This window comes from Adiantum capillus-veneris, chromosome 1, assembly GCF_014529385.1.
Source record: "Adiantum capillus-veneris isolate H3 chromosome 1, ASM1452938v2, whole genome shotgun sequence".
In the NCBI taxonomy this organism is placed as follows: domain Eukaryota; kingdom Viridiplantae; phylum Streptophyta; class Polypodiopsida; order Polypodiales; family Pteridaceae; genus Adiantum; species Adiantum capillus-veneris.
Window position 1 is genome coordinate 99,856,897 of NC_140931.1, and position 19,076 is coordinate 99,875,972.

General features: G+C 42.4%; 1 protein-coding gene across 1 annotated transcript in view; it reads left to right on the plus strand.

The window, feature by feature from the left end:
• Positions 1 to 450: 450 nt before the first annotated feature.
• LOC147465255 (heptahelical transmembrane protein 1-like) overlaps positions 451 to 19,076 on the plus strand; it is a 30,977-nt gene continuing 12,351 nt past the window's right edge. The window contains exon 1 of the mRNA XM_086519133.1: positions 451 to 1,004. Within this exon, the coding sequence (XP_086375259.1) occupies positions 715 to 1,004 (290 nt within the window). The 5' untranslated portion in view covers positions 451 to 714. The remainder of the gene's footprint in view (positions 1,005 to 19,076) is intronic.

Below are 19,076 nucleotides of genomic sequence, written 5' to 3' on the forward strand. Positions count from 1 at the left end.
GCGGCTCTAGATGGACGAGGGGTCAAGCTGTCTCTCTCTACCCTCACATGGACTCCTCATCCCACCAATATGGCTTTTCGCCATCTCATTTGCACACACGTTCGTAAAGACCATGCACTCTTAGGGAAAAACCTAAATGCCAAAGATGCACAAATCCCTTTAAGCCAATCCTAGAGTGGAAATTTTGTAAATTATAGTGTATTTTAAGCTACATTTACACTATTTTCTTGCAAAATTCAAACGGGATTTTTTTTTTCAATCTCCTCTCAACCGGCTGTCTTGAATTTCTCACCGACTCAAGGCAAAACTGAGACACACTTTTCCCGGACGCCGCCGCGGACGTGTGTGACATGGGGCCTGAGTTTGAAATGTTGATGTAGATATTTCTTGAAGGTCAGCCTTTTGTAGTACGAAGGAATCGATGCCCTTCCGAAGCTGCTTTTCTCTCTCTCTCTCTCGTGGGTGATAGGCGTACAAGTTACAACCAGTGGAGAGCTCTCTTAAACGTACATAAATAAACCATTTCGAGTCTCCCCCTCTCGCCATCACCCAGAGCACTCTGTTGTCCTCTACAGCATTACGCTCATCTCACTGTTTGGCCCTTGCGCTGCAGATGATTTCCATCAATTTGGGCTAAAAGTTGATTGCCTCACCCTTTTCCCTTCTTACTATCATCAGGCGGGTTCAATTCTCTTCTTGTCTGTTACTACATATATGGGGTTCAGGCAAAGGACCATGAAGCAAGACTCACAGGATCATGATTGTTCCTCGGATGATAATCCCTTGCTGGATGCTGTGGAGGATTCTTTGAATGGAACCGTCAAGGTTTGGAAGAAGGTGCAAGATGAGGTGAAGCGCGAGTATCGTCTCTTGGAGTACCATGCACTCCCAGAGTACCTGAAGGACAATGAGTACATTCTGTCACACTACAGAGCGGACTTCACATTCACCCAAGCTTTCAGGAGCTTGTTTGAATTGCACAATGAGACCGTCAACATCTGGACGTGAGTGATCGCTTCCCTTTTTTTTTTTTTTTTTGGTTGAGAAAAGAGATTCATTTCATTACATGTCATCTGGTACATCAGAGCAAAGAGCAAATAGCATACCTGGCCAACTCCCTAAACATCCTGGTGTCACTTGGAAGACAACCAGCATCCAATAAAACGCCATGTCTAATATGAGATCATGGAAGAGAGTGTGGCCACTTGACATTGTGGAAAAGATTGGCATTTCTCCAAGTCCACGTACTAAAAAGACACCAATATCTAATTATCTCAAGCACAATTTGTGGAGGTTTTAAAGACTTGTGCTCTTTTGATTTGGGAACGGTTCCTGTTACTTCATTTTCCTTTATATTCAGAGAATGTAGAGAGAGATGAGATACCCAAGAGATAGAGGGAGATAATTTATTAGAGATACTTACAGAGGTTCATAAGCACAAGGTTAGTCCTAATCAATTCTTTCAAGGGTCTCCTATCCCATTGCCAAGGTAGTATTTACTTCTTTATTGTGAAATAATCAGATACAAATGCTTGATGATCATGCAGTTGAAACACCTCCTTGAAGATTTCTGTTGAATGTTTGACTTTGGGCTCACCCTTCCCTCCTTTGCAAACAACCAAGCAATTCCTTGAATAAAGGCTTCTTCTGGGGGCTGCTAGGGCTGATCTAAGGTTTAAGAGAAGATCCCAATAACATTGCAAACAGGTTGCAAAAGAAGCACCTTTGGGTTGTTTTCAAAGTACCATAGGGTGTTTTGGAGGTCATTTCTTCGGTTTCTCATCTAGATTTAGTGAGTGAGGGCTTTATTGTGGCCATGCCTGGCTTTGTGAGGCTTTTCTTGATTCTGGGCATCATGGAAGTTTACCAGGTTTTGCCCAGACTGGCACTTATGGCCTCTTTTAGAGCTCCCAATTTTTGGCTCGTTGACCCTTGGATATTGGTTGTGGGGTTTTCAGTGTGGCTTGAGCAACCTTGGTGCTCCTCTATATAGGGAAGGGGAGGAGGGGGGGGGGGGGGGGGGGGGGGGGGGGGGGGGCCTTGGAGGTGGAGCTGTAAGCCTTTGTACTCTTGTTCTATTAAAGTTTCCCGTGGGGCTGGTCTACTCTCTCTCTCCATCCTCTCTCTCTAGCATTTTCCTCTCCTTTTTCTCCTCACTCTTTTCCCCGTGCTCTCAAGTTATCACACCTCCCGATGCACTTTCAAATAGTATCAGAGCCATGGATTGACGTCGCCTGTCTTGCGATTGGGAGTGTGTGAAGACATTGATTGGGCTGCAGATTTTTAGCCAGCAGGAGTGCGACTTGTGGCTGCGTTTTTATGGCACATACCTTCTATAGATCTGTATTTTTACATTGGGAGGGGGTTGACGTTGCTTTGTTTCGGTTTTGTTGCGAAAAACCCTTGAGAACATGCGTTTTCAAGTCAGTATGAGTCAGTATGAGGATGGAGTGTTGCTTTTTAGCAAGGATTTGGATGCAATGATCTTTACTTGTAGGCCTATGATCGTCTTAGTAGAGATGATCACTAAAAGAGTATATAATACCAAGAGTGGACCCTCGATTTCATCATGAGGAAAATCAACACGGATAAGGAAAAAGTATTAGAGGAGGTTTCTGGTACACTAAACTCTAATCCTTCTCACAATTGCTACCTTGTAACTATGTATGACCATGTCACTTGCATCGAGAAAAGGTGTGCAACACTGTTGTGCAACTTGAAAGAACCCTTGGTTTTATCTTGTTCAAGAACCCTTGGTCTTGGCTTGGCAACTTGAAACTTCCAAAAGGATACTATTAAACCATTAAGGAGAGGGAGACCATCATAGTCGTCCTTGCTACCAGTAGTGAGTGTAAGCAAATGGGTAAAGTGAACTTAATTACTGCCACTTGACAGTGTAGAAGTGCTTTCCTTGAAAGCACAAGTGTGAAGGGTCAAAAAAGGGACCATTAACACTTATGGAGTGATTTGGCATTCACAAGCTTGGTCATATTCAAAAAATATTGCTTCTATAGAGACTGTTGGTTCTATATACTATACCGTAGATCCTCTCAAGTTGGAATCGTGTTCACAATTGGCTCATTAAAACAATCATATCATCTTGTTGAAAAAAGAGAGATTCTCAAAACCCAAGAGAAATTATTCGTACTTTTCCTTGGGTTAATGTCACGAGACGGGCACCACAGACAGAGCAACTTTGAGATAGGAGTAGCGGAGTTCCACCCCAAGAGAGCACTGGCCCCAAACGTTGGCGCCCCTTTCAGTATTTCTTTATATTGCTTCAACTTAGTACAACGCCGATACTCCAATCCTTGCACCTCTATGTGGAAGCATGCTAGAGATTGAGCCCTTGGCTCATATTTAAAGACCCTTGGCCATGAAAAGCAGTTATATGAAAAGCTTCAAACTCAAAAGCATTTGGTCCCAAAAGCAACTCAGTGTAATTTATGAAATTCTGTAGAGTTGCCATGTCATTAGTGTAAAACGCGGAAATTCGTACAGCAGCCACGTCATCATCTTCTATGCTTTGTGTGTGTGCGCGTGGGGGGAGTGACGAGGTTGTCGTTGAGTAGCTTCATACCGCAGACCGTCTATCTCGGGGGAGTGCTTAGCGGCGTTCGTTGCGTCTTGTAACATGCATATGACAATTGGGCCGGGCCATGAGCTCAGAGGACCGTACAACCAAATGCTCCCCAGACCGTAGCCTACCTCGCTTGGAGGTTCAAGCATACAACCAAACGCTCCCCAGACATCCCGTCTGCGTTGTTCGGAGGTTTTCCAGCATACATCGAAAAGCTCCCTAGACATCCGTCTACGTCGTTCCGAGGTTTTCAAGCATACAACGGAACGCTTCCCTGACATCCCGTCTGTGACGTTTTGAGGTTCAGACAAATACCAAAACAACATTTCTCACTACACCCGGGAGTAAAATCACCAATCATTGAAGCAAGTATTAAAACCAGAGTCAAACGTTCAAATCGGCACCAAGACAGGTTTAAAATCATCCATTGCAAACAAATTTCAAACAATACTTGCTCAAACAAAGTTCAAAAGTATCTAACTACAAAACAACTAGAAAATTCATTCAGGTTTTTGTTCGGACAACCGAACTTTGAGGACGATTGGCTTGTCCTTCCGCATCAAGGTAATGGTTCGGTTCTGGATGTAGCAAGTAGCATCATTCTTGTTGTGCCACGGCATGCCCGAGAGAACGTCGCAATTGCCCAACTTCATAATGTGGAAATCGGCTTTTCCATGATAATCTTGGTCATTGAAAGAGCACCAATGAGCGGTACCACTTTCTGAGTTTGCCTCGTGGCTAGCTCGGCTTCAATTTCTCCATCCTCTGCATCATAATCAAAGTGCATCTGCTTCAAGAATTCTGGATGGATGAAGTTCTCTCTAGCTCCAGGGTCAAAGAAAATAAGGGCTTTCAAGCCGTTGACTTTGCCATATGCTCGACACAATTCATTCGCACTTTCAAGGCGTATGCCGTAGATATCAGGGACTAGTCCAATAGCGGGTCTAGCTCTCTTAGCTGGAGGTGGCCCTGGGGATCTTTTTGTCATGGGAGCTGAAAAGGTTTCTCTAAAGACATCGAGGCTTGTTCATGAAATGTAGTGAATGTATGCCTTGTTTGAAAACATTCGAAGCATCAGCCTTCTTGTAAAAGGGTTTCTTGTTGACGTTGTGACACACGAGGCCTTTGAGGTTGGATTTCACGAGACCTCCAAGAATTTGTTCGTTGTTGCCTAGAGTTTTGGTTGGTGGTTGGAGTCGATTCTGTGGTAAACTCCAACTTTCTCTTCATCAGTTTGTAGCCGACTGCGACATGGTCCATAAGTTCTTGCATGGTTGAGGCTTGCTCGGATAGACAATATTCTTGCAACGGTGATGGTAGTCCAATGGTGTATCGCTCGCATTGGTCCAAGGAAATGAACTCAAAGAAGGACATCGGAAGGTAGACGTCGAGAAACCTTTGGTTATAGTTGTCCATGGTCTCTGTGGTAAGCATTTTCAAGTTGCTTCATTCTGCCAAGACCCAGACTTCAAAGAGAGAAGTCATATGACTGCGTGCAAATATTGTCTTGAAAGCTTGCTATGTCCTTGGAGCATGCGGTTACGTCGCAATGGAACTCCACCAATGCATGGCATTATCTTTAAGAAATCTTGCTGCTCGGGAATTCTTGGATTCTTTTGTATAGTTCCCCAAAGCATAGATGTTGTCAAATTGGTGTAGGAACTGCAATGCTTTTTTCCGATCTTTCATCCCAGAAAAGGTGAAAACTTAGATTGTTGTGCCGCCATCCTTGAAATCTTTTGGTTGGCTAGGCGTGTATCTCGAGTACAAATAATAAGGGTATCCATATTGGCTCCAACTATTGTAGCTTGGTGGCGATGGTGGGGGAGGTGAGAGCAACGGTCGGTTGGAAGCTCTCGTACTTTCTGGCGCCGGAAGAGGAGGTACCACGTGGGGCATAGGGGGGGGGTAACATGTAATTTAGAAACTGTTGAAAACTTTGCAGCATGGGGAGATTTTGTTGAGGATGCCGCGAAAGAATGTTGCGAAGCTTGTCGAGAGAAACTGCAAGCATTCTGCCGAATCCATGAACGCCATGCTTTCAGATCCTTATTTGCCTTGTAAGACTAAGCAATGAAGACGAGAACGTGCTCGATGCGCGATGGAGTGAGGGTGGGAGTGGTTAATAAGTCCGAGGTCGCTAATAAGTCCGGGGTCGGGACACCAAGATTCTTCAGTAAATTTCCTTGTGAAACTTCGAAGCGCCACCTTGCTCTGTTTGCTCTTTAGTAGGACCTGTATGCTTTCAGAAAAGCACATGCCTGAAGCTCTGATACCATTGTCATGAGACAGCACCACTTGCCAACGGAAAAGAACAGACTGAGCAACTATAAGCACTTCAAATAACAACTAGATAGAAAGAGATGCACGGCACAAGACGGGAGTGGCGGAGTTCCACCCCAAGAGACCATTGGCCCCAAACATTGGCCCCCCTTTCGATATTTCTTTATATTGCTTCAACTCGTTTCAACGTTGGTACTCCAATCCCTGCACCTTCACGCAGAAGCATGCTAGAGAATAAGCCCTTGGCTTATATTTAAAGGCCCTTGGCCATGAAAAGCTGTTACATGAAAAGCTTCAAACTCAAAAGCATCTGGTCTCAAAAGAAACCCAACGTAATTTACGGAAATCCTATAGCTCATTAGTGTAAAATGCGGGAATCTGTACAGGTGCCAAGTCAGCATGCCAGCGTGTTTTGCGGGCTTTCCGTACAATTGCCACATCATCATCTTCTACACTTTTTGTGTGTGTGTGTGTGTGGGCACCGCTTTAATTTTAATGCCTTTGGGTCCATTGGGCCCCATTGGACGGGGTCCCATAAGTTCGTAGGACTTCTTCTTCTTCTTCTCCTGCTTTTTCTTAGGGTTTAGGCTCCTCGGCCGAGATTTGCAGTTTGGCTCCGTTCTTCAGTGGCTTGACACGTTAGTAGTTTGTGACAGTTAAAATATGTCTTGCATATATAGAAGAACAATCATGAATGTCTTTTTGCAAGTTAATAGAGCTGTAGTGGGATAACGCTCTCATAGAAGATGCATGTTAGCACATGAACAAGTTTCTTGATAGCCAAGCCATGCCTGTCTGTTGAAGAAGAAGTCATCATCTCTAATATGTGTAGCACACTAAGTGCATACATGTGCAACTCAAAGAATGTCATTGATATTAAATAACAATGTAAGCAGGATGTATTGGTGGATAAAATGAGCAAAATAGATTAGATAGTCTTACATTTAGTGCATGCACCTTGTGCATAGAGCCAATGATATATATAGTGCACGTCGATGTATTACTATGCAACGAAGACAAGCAACTATATGAGCCTTAATCGCTAATCTAAAATAATCCTGTAAATCGAGCGCATGTGAGTACCACCTTAATTTGAATCCACCTTGTCGATTATCAAGTAAATAATATACTGCTAGCTGGATGAGGATATCCTTGACAGAGTATCTTGTGTCGTAGCGGAAGCGTAAAAGTTGATTGGGTGGAATTAATTCCACCTTACAAGCACATCTTGCATGTAACTCGCAAAAAATAGATTGATAAGTCCATGGCTACAATGATGGCTTCAATGGTTTTAGCTGATACCTTGAAGTGCCTTGCACTATCCAGAATTGGTGTTAAGGCATTCAAGTATGATTCGACCTTGTCATACGTAAAATGTGAACTTGTATCCCAAGAATGCCAATTTTCTAGTGGTTGGTGCCTTATCGGAGCTCCCAACTCAACGAGCAAGGCATTGGCATGGGATAGAAGCCTTGCTTTCCGTTATGGCCTTGAAAGCACCTTGCTTTGCAAACTATGGTTCTTTCCAAATTAAAGGTTAAAAAGCATAAAAACAGTAAAAACTTGAATTTTTTCAACCTCGTCGTTCGTCCCGTGCTAGTCGTCTCAAAATTTAGAAGCATATGCTCGCTTGAGAATGGATCTCGGATGGATTTTGTAGTTCTTGCAATGTAGTTACAAGTATTAACTCTAATTTGATAAGCCTTGCTCTTTGCATGGTGTTGAAGCTTAAATGCATTGATGAAGCCCTCATGGTTCAAGTTTCGGAGCTTTGTATTTGGCTGGTAGCCGTGGTGTTTGAAGTATCTTACTTTAAATGCGGCTCATAGCTGTGGATTGTGATATACCCAGAGCTCGTTCTATGTACCTTGAAAGCCCCTTGGCTTGGTTCATGCCTTCACCCATTGGATAAGTGGTCGTATGTCACGTGACACATCCAACCCTATGTGTCCGTGGACAAGCTACAACATGATCAGGGTTCAGTTCAGTCAAGTCAGTCTAGAATAGGAAGTGATCTGGCACTTTTGTGAGTCTGTTCGCAGACCGTGCATGACCAGTCACTTAGTGTAGATGCATATCCTCTGGTTGCACATAGCATGATCATCAATATTCCCATCAGAATCCTTCAGGGGAATTTTCCAGTGCATTTAGCCTATTTGACCTATTTTTGACATTTTTGACATTTTTTATTTTTGACTTTTGTTGGAAAGTAGGTAGGGCAAATTGAGTAAGTTTGTATATAAGCAAACCTAGACTAGCACTAATGGGTAGAAGAGGCAACAGGAGCCAAGCTCAATAGGCAACTTCTCAACAAGACCCCTTGGCGGTTTCCCCCTCTAAGCAAGAAGAACCATCAGCATCCCCTAGTGTTTCCACATTCAGCATCAACAACCATCGCCAAGCAAGTCCCAAGCCTAGCGTTTTGCATCAGCATCATCGCCATAGAAATCCCTGACCTAGCATTTTTGATCCCAGCAAGCTAGCGTTTTTAGAGACACATCAACCTAGCGTTTTTTGCAGATTTGCAGCGTTTTCAGCCACAGAAATGCAACGTTTTCAACAATGAAGAAACTGCAAGTTCAGCCCCTAGAAGAGTAGCATATTCAGCCCTGAAAGACCATCAGTTTTCAGCCCTAAACCTGCAGATTTTCAGCATCAAAGACCTACAGAAACAGCCCCAAAATCAGCGTTTTACGACTAGCCGCAGATTTCAGCCCATAGCGTTTTTGGACAGCAGTAGCAAGATTGCAGATTTCAGCCCTTAGGTCAGTCTCGTCATTCACGTCGTCAGCACCGACATAGCCTAGACTTGCATTAGTCATGCATACCGTTTGTACCAGTTTGTGCAATCATAAGTAGACCGCCGACGAGAGTGGGGCCTTTGTAGGAGGGTTTTACAACGTCTCTGGTGTTGTATCTCTCTTCTCTCTCTATCTCTCAGTCTCATACACTTGCACGCACAGTGTCCCTTCACTTTGTTTGTGATCATAGCATTCTCTCATGAAGAACGGAAGGCTCTCCCATCCATAAGAACAAAAGGAACCTTGAGCATAGTTCGGAGCACTCATCTTGAGCAAAGCGTAAACATTCATTCCGCTGCACCTAACATTGGTATCAGAGCTTTGGCAATGTTCTGTATCACTCAAGGAAAGAACCACAAGAACCACATAATTTTTTTTCGCTTGGGTGTGTCGATTCCTAATCGTGTTTTTAAAGAGTAACAAGAATCCCAAGAAAGAAGGGCTTGTCTAGCCTCCCCTTGTGCCTCTTTTCACTCATTGAGAGCGAACCGTGCACTTAACGATGGGCCAATCGACGTGAGGTGGGAAAAAGCAACCTTGGTGTGAGCGCAAGGCCGCCAAGGGGTACGCCCGCGGAAAAGAGCAGAACTCGGGTGAAGAGAAGATCCTTCTCAAACATAGATTGCAAGCGAAAGAAAACCGCAAGAACCTCAAGAACTCAAGAACCCCAAGAACCAAGACCCGCAAGAACCCAAGTTCCTCGTGAACTTAAGAACCCACAAGAACCCCCAAGAACCCACAAGAACCCACGACTTCAGAATGGTCATCACTCGAAGCGGAATGGATACTTCGCTTGGAGGTGATGAGCATGAGAGAGGCAAAGAAGAATTTTCCCCACCAGGAGGTTTTTTTGATCCTCCCCCTTCCCCATCTACGACAAGGATTGCACTAACTCCTATGAAGGAGTTGCCGCAGTTGTTTATGGATAGGAAGTTCGACTACAAAGAAAGAAGGGCAGCCATAGATCGTGACTATGAAGAAAGGACAGCCATAGATCGTGAATACCATGCAAGAATGGAAGCCATAGACCGTCAGTACGACTTGGAAAAAAAATAAAGTCAAGCCAAATTTGATCGCGAGAACAAAGCAAGACAAGCAGAATTTGATCGCGAGAACAAAGCCATCAAAGAAAAGAACGACCAACACATGAAAGAGTTCTTGTGACTCTTTTCTCAAGCTCAGGCACATATGCAAGAGATTCGGGAAAAGGAGACTCTCTCAGTCTCTTCTTCTCCACAGTATGATACACAGGATTTGCATGATGATAAGCATGATGTTTTGGATGATTATGAGAAGCATGATGATGATTTGAATGACAATGATAAGCATGACGATTTGAATGACAATGACCAGCATGATGATTTGTATGATCAAGATGTGATTTCTCACAAGCATGATGACTTGCATGATCAAGATGTGATTTCTCACAAGCATGATGAGTTGCATGAAGATGATGTGATTGTTCACAAGGATGATGTGTTAGTGGATGCTTTTTCTAGCGCAACTAACCTCGTTGTAGATCCGCTCAATCACAAAGAACCGATCTTGGCTTTCGAGTCGAGGTCCAAAGAACCCCCATAGGACGATTCGATCATTCAGGAAGAACCGATCTTGGCTCTCGAGCCTAGGTCCAAAGAACCCTCACAGGAAGTATTATGTGTTCGCATGATTGATACACACGCATTGTTCGAGTGTTTCATTCGTGATCGTTTCTTGTATTTTAGTCAGCGTCTTAATGTGATCCCTTTTCCTAGGCATGACATATTGTATGTTGAGCATGTTTCCCTCATGGATGAGCACGAATGTATGCGGATTTTTCATGAAAAGCTGAAAAAAAGTATGCATTCAAGGAAGTCACATTCCATGTCTCTTCCTTGGCATGACACATTTGTAGAAAGAGAACCTATTGCTGCAGCATACGGAACTTTAGACATATAGGCTATCTCCTCTTGTGTCTTTGGAAACATATCCTTGGTTAGTTTAAAGTGACCAGCCAAAGGTGTAGAAACTGGTTTTTCATTTTGCATTGCAAACCTTTCTAGTACCTTCTTGATGTAATCCTCTTGAGATAGCTTTATTGTCTTCTTCGTCCTGTCCCTTGATATTTTCATACCAAGTATCCTCTTTGCAGCACCTAAATCTTTCATTGAAAAAGGTTTAGACACCTCCTCTTTTAGGTCTTTGATGTCCTGCATGTTAGCACTTGCAATCAGCATGTCATCAACATACAACATTAGGATGATGAACTTCCCAAGCATAGGCATTTCCGTTGTGAATTGCCACAGTTGATTGCTCTAGATCATAAGAGAAAGATTCGATCTCATTGTTTGCGTGTGTGTGGTGAACGGTTTGGCACTCCGTCTATTTGTTCATCTACATTGCATGCACAGTCTTTGAGGAAGACAAGATTTTTTCCACTCACTTTACATGGAATAGGTATGTTCATGGTTTTGTGTTGGAAATGGGTTCAGGAATTTTCAGCCATGGAGATTCTTGAAGAAGAAAGAAGCATGACTCTAGATGCAATTGAAGCATTGAAGAAGATTTTGTGTCGCTTTCGGTGCGGCCCAAGGAAGCAAGCGTTGCAGACCTTTTTGAAGTTCAAGTACCGCACGACCACACATCAGAGTGGGCCGGCGAAGAGTCCCTTCCAGGATTCCGGATGCTATTGGCGATCTCTCTCGACGCCATACAGTTCGGTACGAGTACCTCACTTTGAAAAGGAGGGGATGTCACGTGACACATCCAGCCCTATGTGTCTGTGGACAAGCTACAACATGATCAGGGTTCAGTTCAGTCAAGTCAGTCTAGAATAGGAAGTGATCTGGCACTTTTGTGAGTCTGTTCGCAGACCGTGCATGACCAATCACTTAGTGTAGATGCATATCCTCTGGTTGCACACAACATGATCATCGGTATTCCCATCAAAATCCATCATAATCCTGCAGGGGAATTTTCCAGTGCATTTAGCCTATTTGACCTATTTTTGACATTTTTCACTTATTATTTTTAAGTGACTTTTGTTGGAAAGTAGATAGGGCAAATTGAGTAAGTTTGTATATAAGCAAACCTAGACTAGCACTAATGGGCAGAAGAGGCAACAGGAGCCAAGCTCAGCAGGCAACTTCTCAACAAGACCCCTTGGCGGTTTCCCCCTCCAAGCAAGAAGAACCATCAGCATCCCCTAGCGTTTCCACATTCAGCATCAGCAACCATAGCCAAGCAAGTCCCAAGCCTAGCGTTTTGCATCAGCATCATCGCCATAGAAATCCCTGACCTAGCGTTTTTGATCTCAGCAGGCTAACGTTTTTAGAGACACATCAACCTAGCGTTGTTACAGATTTGCAGCGTTTTCAGCCACAGCAATGCAACGTTTTCAGCAATGAAGAAACTGCAAGTTCAGTCCCTAGAAGAGTAGCAGATTCAGCCCTGAAAGACCATCAGTTTTCAGCCTAAAGAAACCTCAGTTTTCAGCCCTAAACCTGCAGATTTTTAGCGTCAAAGACCTACAGAAATAGCCCCAAAATCAGCGTTTTATGACTAGCCGCAGATTTCAGCCCATAGCGTTTTTGGACAGCAGTAGCAAGATTGCAGATTTCAGCCCTTAGGTCGCGCTGCACCTAACATCGTATGCACGTGCAAAGACTCCCAAGTCCTTACGATGATAGCATATCTCAAACTTCGGAAGCTACCATTCTAGTGTCATAAGACTGAAGCCTTGCTTTAGATAATGACAACTCAATAATGAGAAATTTATCGAGCTTCTGTGCTTGGAGCTTTTTGATGTTGCTTTAGACATGTACATGCCATGCATGATAAGTATTTGAAGAGGCAAGCCGTGATAGCCATACTTCATGCAAACTTGCCTTTCTATCTTTACTAACCCAAGCACGAGCTTCAAGGGATTTGAAATCTTTTAAGGCTCTAGTTTTCCTTGGAAAACTAAAAAGTGTAGAAAAAATGCAAAAAAAGTGATGTATCTTGTTGACTAATTCCTCGATCCTCGCTTGTAAGAGCTCAGAAATTTTTCCTTGATGTGTACAAGAAAAAGACATTTAGCCGTTGAACTACAGTCGGTGCTCGCTCTTAGTCAGAGGCACCATGTATGAGATGAAGGCATAATCAGTAATGATGTCATCAAAATTCAACTCTCTAAAACCTCTTTGTGACTTGTTGCAAAATAAACTTGTATACGGAGTAAGAAAAACCATGTAAATCATGAAATTCTCAAACTTTTTGGCCATTCCTTTGTCGATGTGCCCTAATTGATGCTGTGCATACGTAGAAGCTTGGCTTCCCTTGCATGGTGTTTTGGTTGTGCAAAGCTTGTGCCGCCATAAGATTTGGCACCTTCTGCCACACTCCCTCTCTCTCTTTCAAGCTTATGTGAAATCCGGACGATGTCTCGCAGCTTGGTGGGAATTGCTAAAGATCCATTAGATGTGATGACCTTATGTAGGGCCTTTGCATGCTTTGGAATAGCATGGGATATAACCCCTTGGAGAACCACCCGGTTTGGAGTCAAACCCCTTCTCAAAAGCAAAAAATATGTTCAATGTTGTGGTATGCAATTTTCTACACTACTCCTTGCCTCGTATGGGAAGGTTCCTCTTTGGCTTGCAAAACCATGACGTGCTGAAGCGTGATTCGCTAGGGTCGAAGTTCTAGCACCAAAATTTTGCTGACCTTAAAGCTTTGCAGGGTGAATCTTCCTTGGTTAGAGGTGGTCACACCTATGATGGAAATTTCAACAGAGATGCCGTTTGGTATCGAGTAGCGAGCAAGGTGACGAACACTCTTGGTGTAGCGTAGAGGCCTTCTCCGAGGAGGTGGATGAAACGAGTTCACCCAAGCAGGCTGGTGCGCACAGATTCGGTGCTAAGTGGGTCTCGTTCCGTGCAAGTTGTCGACCCCTTCCCCTCCTTGTAGGAGTGCCACAAGACGGGCACCACGTGCCAATAGAAAAGAACAGACTGAACAGACTTTTAGCACTTCAATAACAATTGAACTGAGAGAGAGAGAGAGAGAGAGAGAGAGAGAGAGAGAGAGAGAGAGAGAGAGAGAGATGACACGCGACACGTAGTGGTGGGATTCCACCCCAGAGAGTATTGGCCCCAAACCTTGGCGCCCCTTTCGGTATTTCTTTATATTGCATCAACATAGTACAAGCCGGAACTCCAGCCTCTGCACCTTCTCCAGGAAGCATGCTAGAGAAGGAGCCCTAACCTCATATTTAAAGGCCCTTGGCCTGAAAAGCAGTTTACATGAAAAGCCTTCAAAGTCAAAAGCTTCTACTCCAAGAAGCAATGCAAATTGTTATAAAGTTTTCGATCTCTTCAAGAAGCATTAAGGAGAAATCTTCTCCTTTGTTTCGAAACCTTTGACTTTATAACATGATATATGAAGATAAATTTGGGGGACCTTAAATTCAGAGTCAAGTCTCTTATATCAAAAGCTTTCGCATACAAAGCTTGAGAAGGATAGGTATAAGGCATTGCTAGTAGAAAAGTCAGCCTTGAACTTTGACTTCTTATGGTTAAAAAGTAAGAATGTAAACGTAGACAAAGGAAGAAAGAGATTCACCAGGATTGTAGATGACATTGACATCATATCTTGGTTAGATTTTCTTTTGGATAATTTATATATAACCGTCGGTGACTCTCTTTTCAAGCAAACAATTAGTATCCCTATGGGCACCGATTGTGCTGTTTTTCTTGTTAATTTCTATCTTTTTACTTATGGGTTTGATTTTATGGAGCGTCCTGTCCTTGCTAACACTCGTCCAATATTTTTGCACAAGTCGTGTAATGTAAGACACTTTGTAGATGATCTTTTTGTTCGTGACGTTCCTTCTTTTTAAGATTTTATGTACTTGAATTTGAGTTATATAGGTGGAGGAATTTATCCTAAGAAGTTTTGTGAACTTAACTGTACCATAAATAGTGATTGTTGTGCCTTTTTAGACCTTAAGATTATTCAAACCCCCTTGGGATTGGAAGTAGATATCTATGATAAACGCCTCGAACCGGAATATGGCAATCTAAATATCATCTGTATGCCTCACATTTTTTCGAACATTTCTCTTTTAGCTAAGTACGGTGTCAACTATTTAGATTTTCTCGTCTTTGTTCTAGTATATGTGCTTTTGTTGTTCAATCGTGTCATGTTATTTCTTACTCGTTGAGAAAGGATACTCATTTAAGAGAATCATGAAAAACGTTTATTCATTTTTGCATTGTAGTAAGTTTATTTTCAATGTTTCTTCCTTTGGAATGCTCAAGATAATCAATAAAAAATTCAATAAAAGTGGAGAGCTTAAAAGCCCACTTTTTGTTTGACTTAGTAACTTACTATTTTGATGTTTTGATCTTAAGCGCTTCTAGTGTATTTGCTTTAGCTTGGCAAATGTTAGCCTTTATCATGGCTGAGTATGCCTATTACCTTCGGAGGGTGATAGAAACTCAGCTTGTTGGTTTTATATAGTAAGTTCAAAGCATGAATGACCTCTATACAAACTTGCACCTACTCCTGGGCACTGACGATGTGAGTAGGGATGTCATAGCTATTGTCCAAGCTATCATGATAAAGGTGATAATCTTATTCTTCCTGTTTGGACAAGCAATGAAGTTGAGGTCACATATTGTCAAGTTTGGATCTTTGTACTTCTTTGGTTGTTTTTAGCCACTTCTTTGTAGGTTTGTAGTAGTATGCATTTCTAGTATTTACTTACATTAGGACTTAAGAACTCGTTCCTTTATAACTTGTTGTGTGGAGTTTGATTTCTAGGATTAAGTCTTTGAGATGTCTTTGTGGAGATGTCATGGTGTTTAGTCAATACTATTCATGATGGAGTTGATGGTTATATTGTCTTGTGGGTGACTACCATGGGTCTTTACCTTGCACTTTCCTTCAAGGGTGAATCTGGGCTTATCTTGGATTCATCTAGCTATATCTTTGAGATGTCTTATCCATTTTAGTTTAAAGTTGAGTACTTGTTTCAAGTTTTAGCCAAGTAAGTTGCTTCAACGTATTTTGTGTATGCCTTCTCTAAAAACATTTCTAAGTGAATAATGGTTTGTTTTATCTAGTTTTGTTTAGTAGCAAATAAAGTGATTTATTTATTTATCTTTTCTTGTTTTCTTGTGTCCCTTACTTTTGTAGTTTTATGAGTGTTTTATCCCCTCTTAATATTTGTGACTTCAGACTATTTTGAACTTATAAAGGTATATGATTTGTTGCGAGATAACGTTTTTTTTTTAGTGGATTGTTCTCAACAAGAAAGTTTTGAACAGTTGGAGCATATAATTGCTTCTACATGGTGCTTAAAATTGTAGATCTTAAGAAGCGTTTTGATATGCAGATCGATGCTGGTAGCCTTGTGGTAAGGGCAATCCTTAGTCAAGATGGACGACCAACCGCTTTTGAAAGTCACTATTGGGCACTGACGGCGTTAGTGGGGATGTCGTTGTATTTAGTCAATACTATGCATGATGGAGCTGATGGTTATATTGTCTTGTGGGTGACTACCATGGGTCTATACCTTGCACTTTCCTTCAAGGATGAATCTGGGCTTATCCTGGATTCATCTAGGTATATATATAATACATGAGCTAGAATTGTATGCTACAACGCATGCTCTTAAGATTTGGCATCATTAGCTTTATGGTGTAGAGTTTAAGATGCATGCAGATCTCCATACTCTAAAATACTTTTGCACCCAACCAGATTTGAGGAGCCGTTAGGCTAGACCTTTATGTAATGTTGTGGCAGACGTGTTATCAAGGATTTTGAACTATATGATGTTTACAATTTCTAGGACTGATACACATTAATTGATCTTAATGGCATAGCATCGTCTGACTCATCAAGTAGACCTACTCCAAGTTTGTTTGCAAAATTTTCAGTGGCGAATGGATTCTTAAACGAAAAGGAAAGATTAATGTTTCTTGTGCATGGGAACTAAGAGCAAGATTTTGCATGCTTGCCATGATAGTCCTTGTGCGGTCTATCCTACATATGTACTTTACAATTAGTAAAGAGGACATTTTGGTGGCCTAAACTCAAGTGGGAGTCCACAAGTATGTCTCAAAATGTTTCAATTATCTAGTTAATAAAGCCGAATGAAACTGGCCCGTAGGGTGGTCGCTTTAGCTTTCACCCGATCTTTACTTTAATAGACTTCATCTATACTTTGACACAAAGGAACTTCACGAATAAACCTGTGATTGGAATTTAACACTTCAAACAAACCACGGCTTGGCAGCTAGAGTGCTTGTAAGCAGACAGTGACACCGCGTTGGCCCTAAAGGTTGGCGCCTCTTTCGGTATTTCTTTATTTTTATTACACTTGAGAAAAACCTGTAAACTTTTACTAGCTATCTCACTTTTATCGAGCTCTAATTCCCCTACTTTAACCCAATTTCGGCAGCATAACCACGATAGAAGTCTCCACGGGCAAATTCCCAAGTAAACAGTGACTTTCCACGTACTTTTCAAAACCTGGCGAGAAATTACAGCACGCTGAAATCTCTGTTTTTGGCCTCCAATTTGCACCAAAACACTTGTTCGGTGATTCCCTAGCTTTTTCGAAGCTCTTGGGACCTGTAGAAATCAAAATTGGCCAAAACCTTGAGCGTGCAATAAATTACAGCAAGCTGTAATTCTCTGTTTTGCGCTTCGATTTGCGTGCCGATCACTCTTGTGGTTTTTGGGCGCTCCCTCTTGGGATAAGACTTCTAGAACTGTGAGTTGTTCTGCAGGTTGCTCTTCTACTGCCATGTGTCCAGTTTGCTCCTTTTGGTTTAATTCCTAGTACCCACCAACTTATAAGTCTTGCTGAGGGGTCTTAATGACTTTAACTGAGCCTAGCCACTTCTTTACTAGCCAGATTCCAGTGTCGATCGGACAAACCATCTCGTGGCTATCTGGCCTTGACTCCTGCGACTGAAACTCTCGGCCGACGGCCGTTTCACACTGGCCATGCAATGTTCGAGTATTTGTGATTTCAACAAGAGGGTCCCAAAAATTAAATAAAAATCAAAGGAAAGAAACCAACAAATATATATAGTGGTTGTCAAAGTCTCGTGACATACCCCCCTCTTAAAATCGCAAACGTCCTCGATTGCATGCCATATTTACATGCCATAGATGATTTAGTGTGGTAAGCACCCTTTTATCATCGCATGTATCCGCAAGAAAGACTATCAAACATGTGTACAAATGACTTAATGAGACCTTCATACGTTTGTGAAACAATGCGCTATTGCACTGAATCCTTATGTACATATGAAGTGAAGGTCTATCATCACCCCTCTTATGAGCACGTGTCAAGCCCTTTGACCTTTGCTCTACGGAAGTGCTCTGAGTTGGAGAATACGTGGATTGTAAACCAAAAGCTTCAAGGTAAAACTGCAATACATTTGGTGACTATCAGTTCACTTTCTTCCATCCACTTTGCATCCATAGGTGGATAGTTTTTGAACTTCGCCAAATAACGTCTTGCAACTTTTCCCTTAACTTTTTTTTGTTTTTTTTTGGTCCGTCCTTTAGACTCGGTTGAGTCTTTAGCTTTCTCTGCATTTCTTGACCCCTGGGAAGCTTTTGGAGTCGCTTTTGCAAAGGACCTCCTTGCTGAATTTTTCTTTGACCGACCCCCTTTCATGTTGCCCTGACATCCACTGTCTTCTCCCTTCAACAAGGCATGACCAGTGTTGGCAACTTCCATAAGTTGAGCAAGGGTGGCCACTTTATTCTTTATACAATAGTACTTGATCCCTTTAGGCAGCCCACAACAATACTTGTCTATTTGCTCTGTCAAGTAACGCTTTACAAAACCTCCGATTGTACTCTAGGCTCTTGCAAGTAGCCGCAGTGAGTTGGTGCCAATCGGTCATGACATTGGCTTTGAATTCATTTGACAATCACGTAGATGCAAAGATTTGCTTGAAGTATACTCATGTGGTGGGTGCCTGTTCTTGCATCAACAATGTCGTCCACCATGAACGCCATTTCCTTTCAAGCAAGTGGCAGCTTTTCCAACCTTGGAAACTTCCATAAGTTGAGCAAGGGTGGCCACTTTATTCTTTATACAATAGTACTTGAGCCCTTCAAGCAACCCACAACAATACTTGTCTATCTGCTTTGTCAAGTAACGCTTTACAGAACCTCCGATTGTACTCCTCTAGGCTCTTACAAGTAGCCGCAGTGAGTTGATGCCAATCTGTCATGACATCGGCTTCAAATTCATTTGACAACCACGTAGATGCAAAGATTTGCTTGAAGTATACTCATGTGGTGGGTGCTTGTTCTTGCATCAACAATTTCGCCCACCATGAACGCCATTTCCTTTCAAGAGTGGCATCTTTCCTGACCTTGGAGGCCTCTGTAAAATTTCCTCCTGCATAAGTTGTATC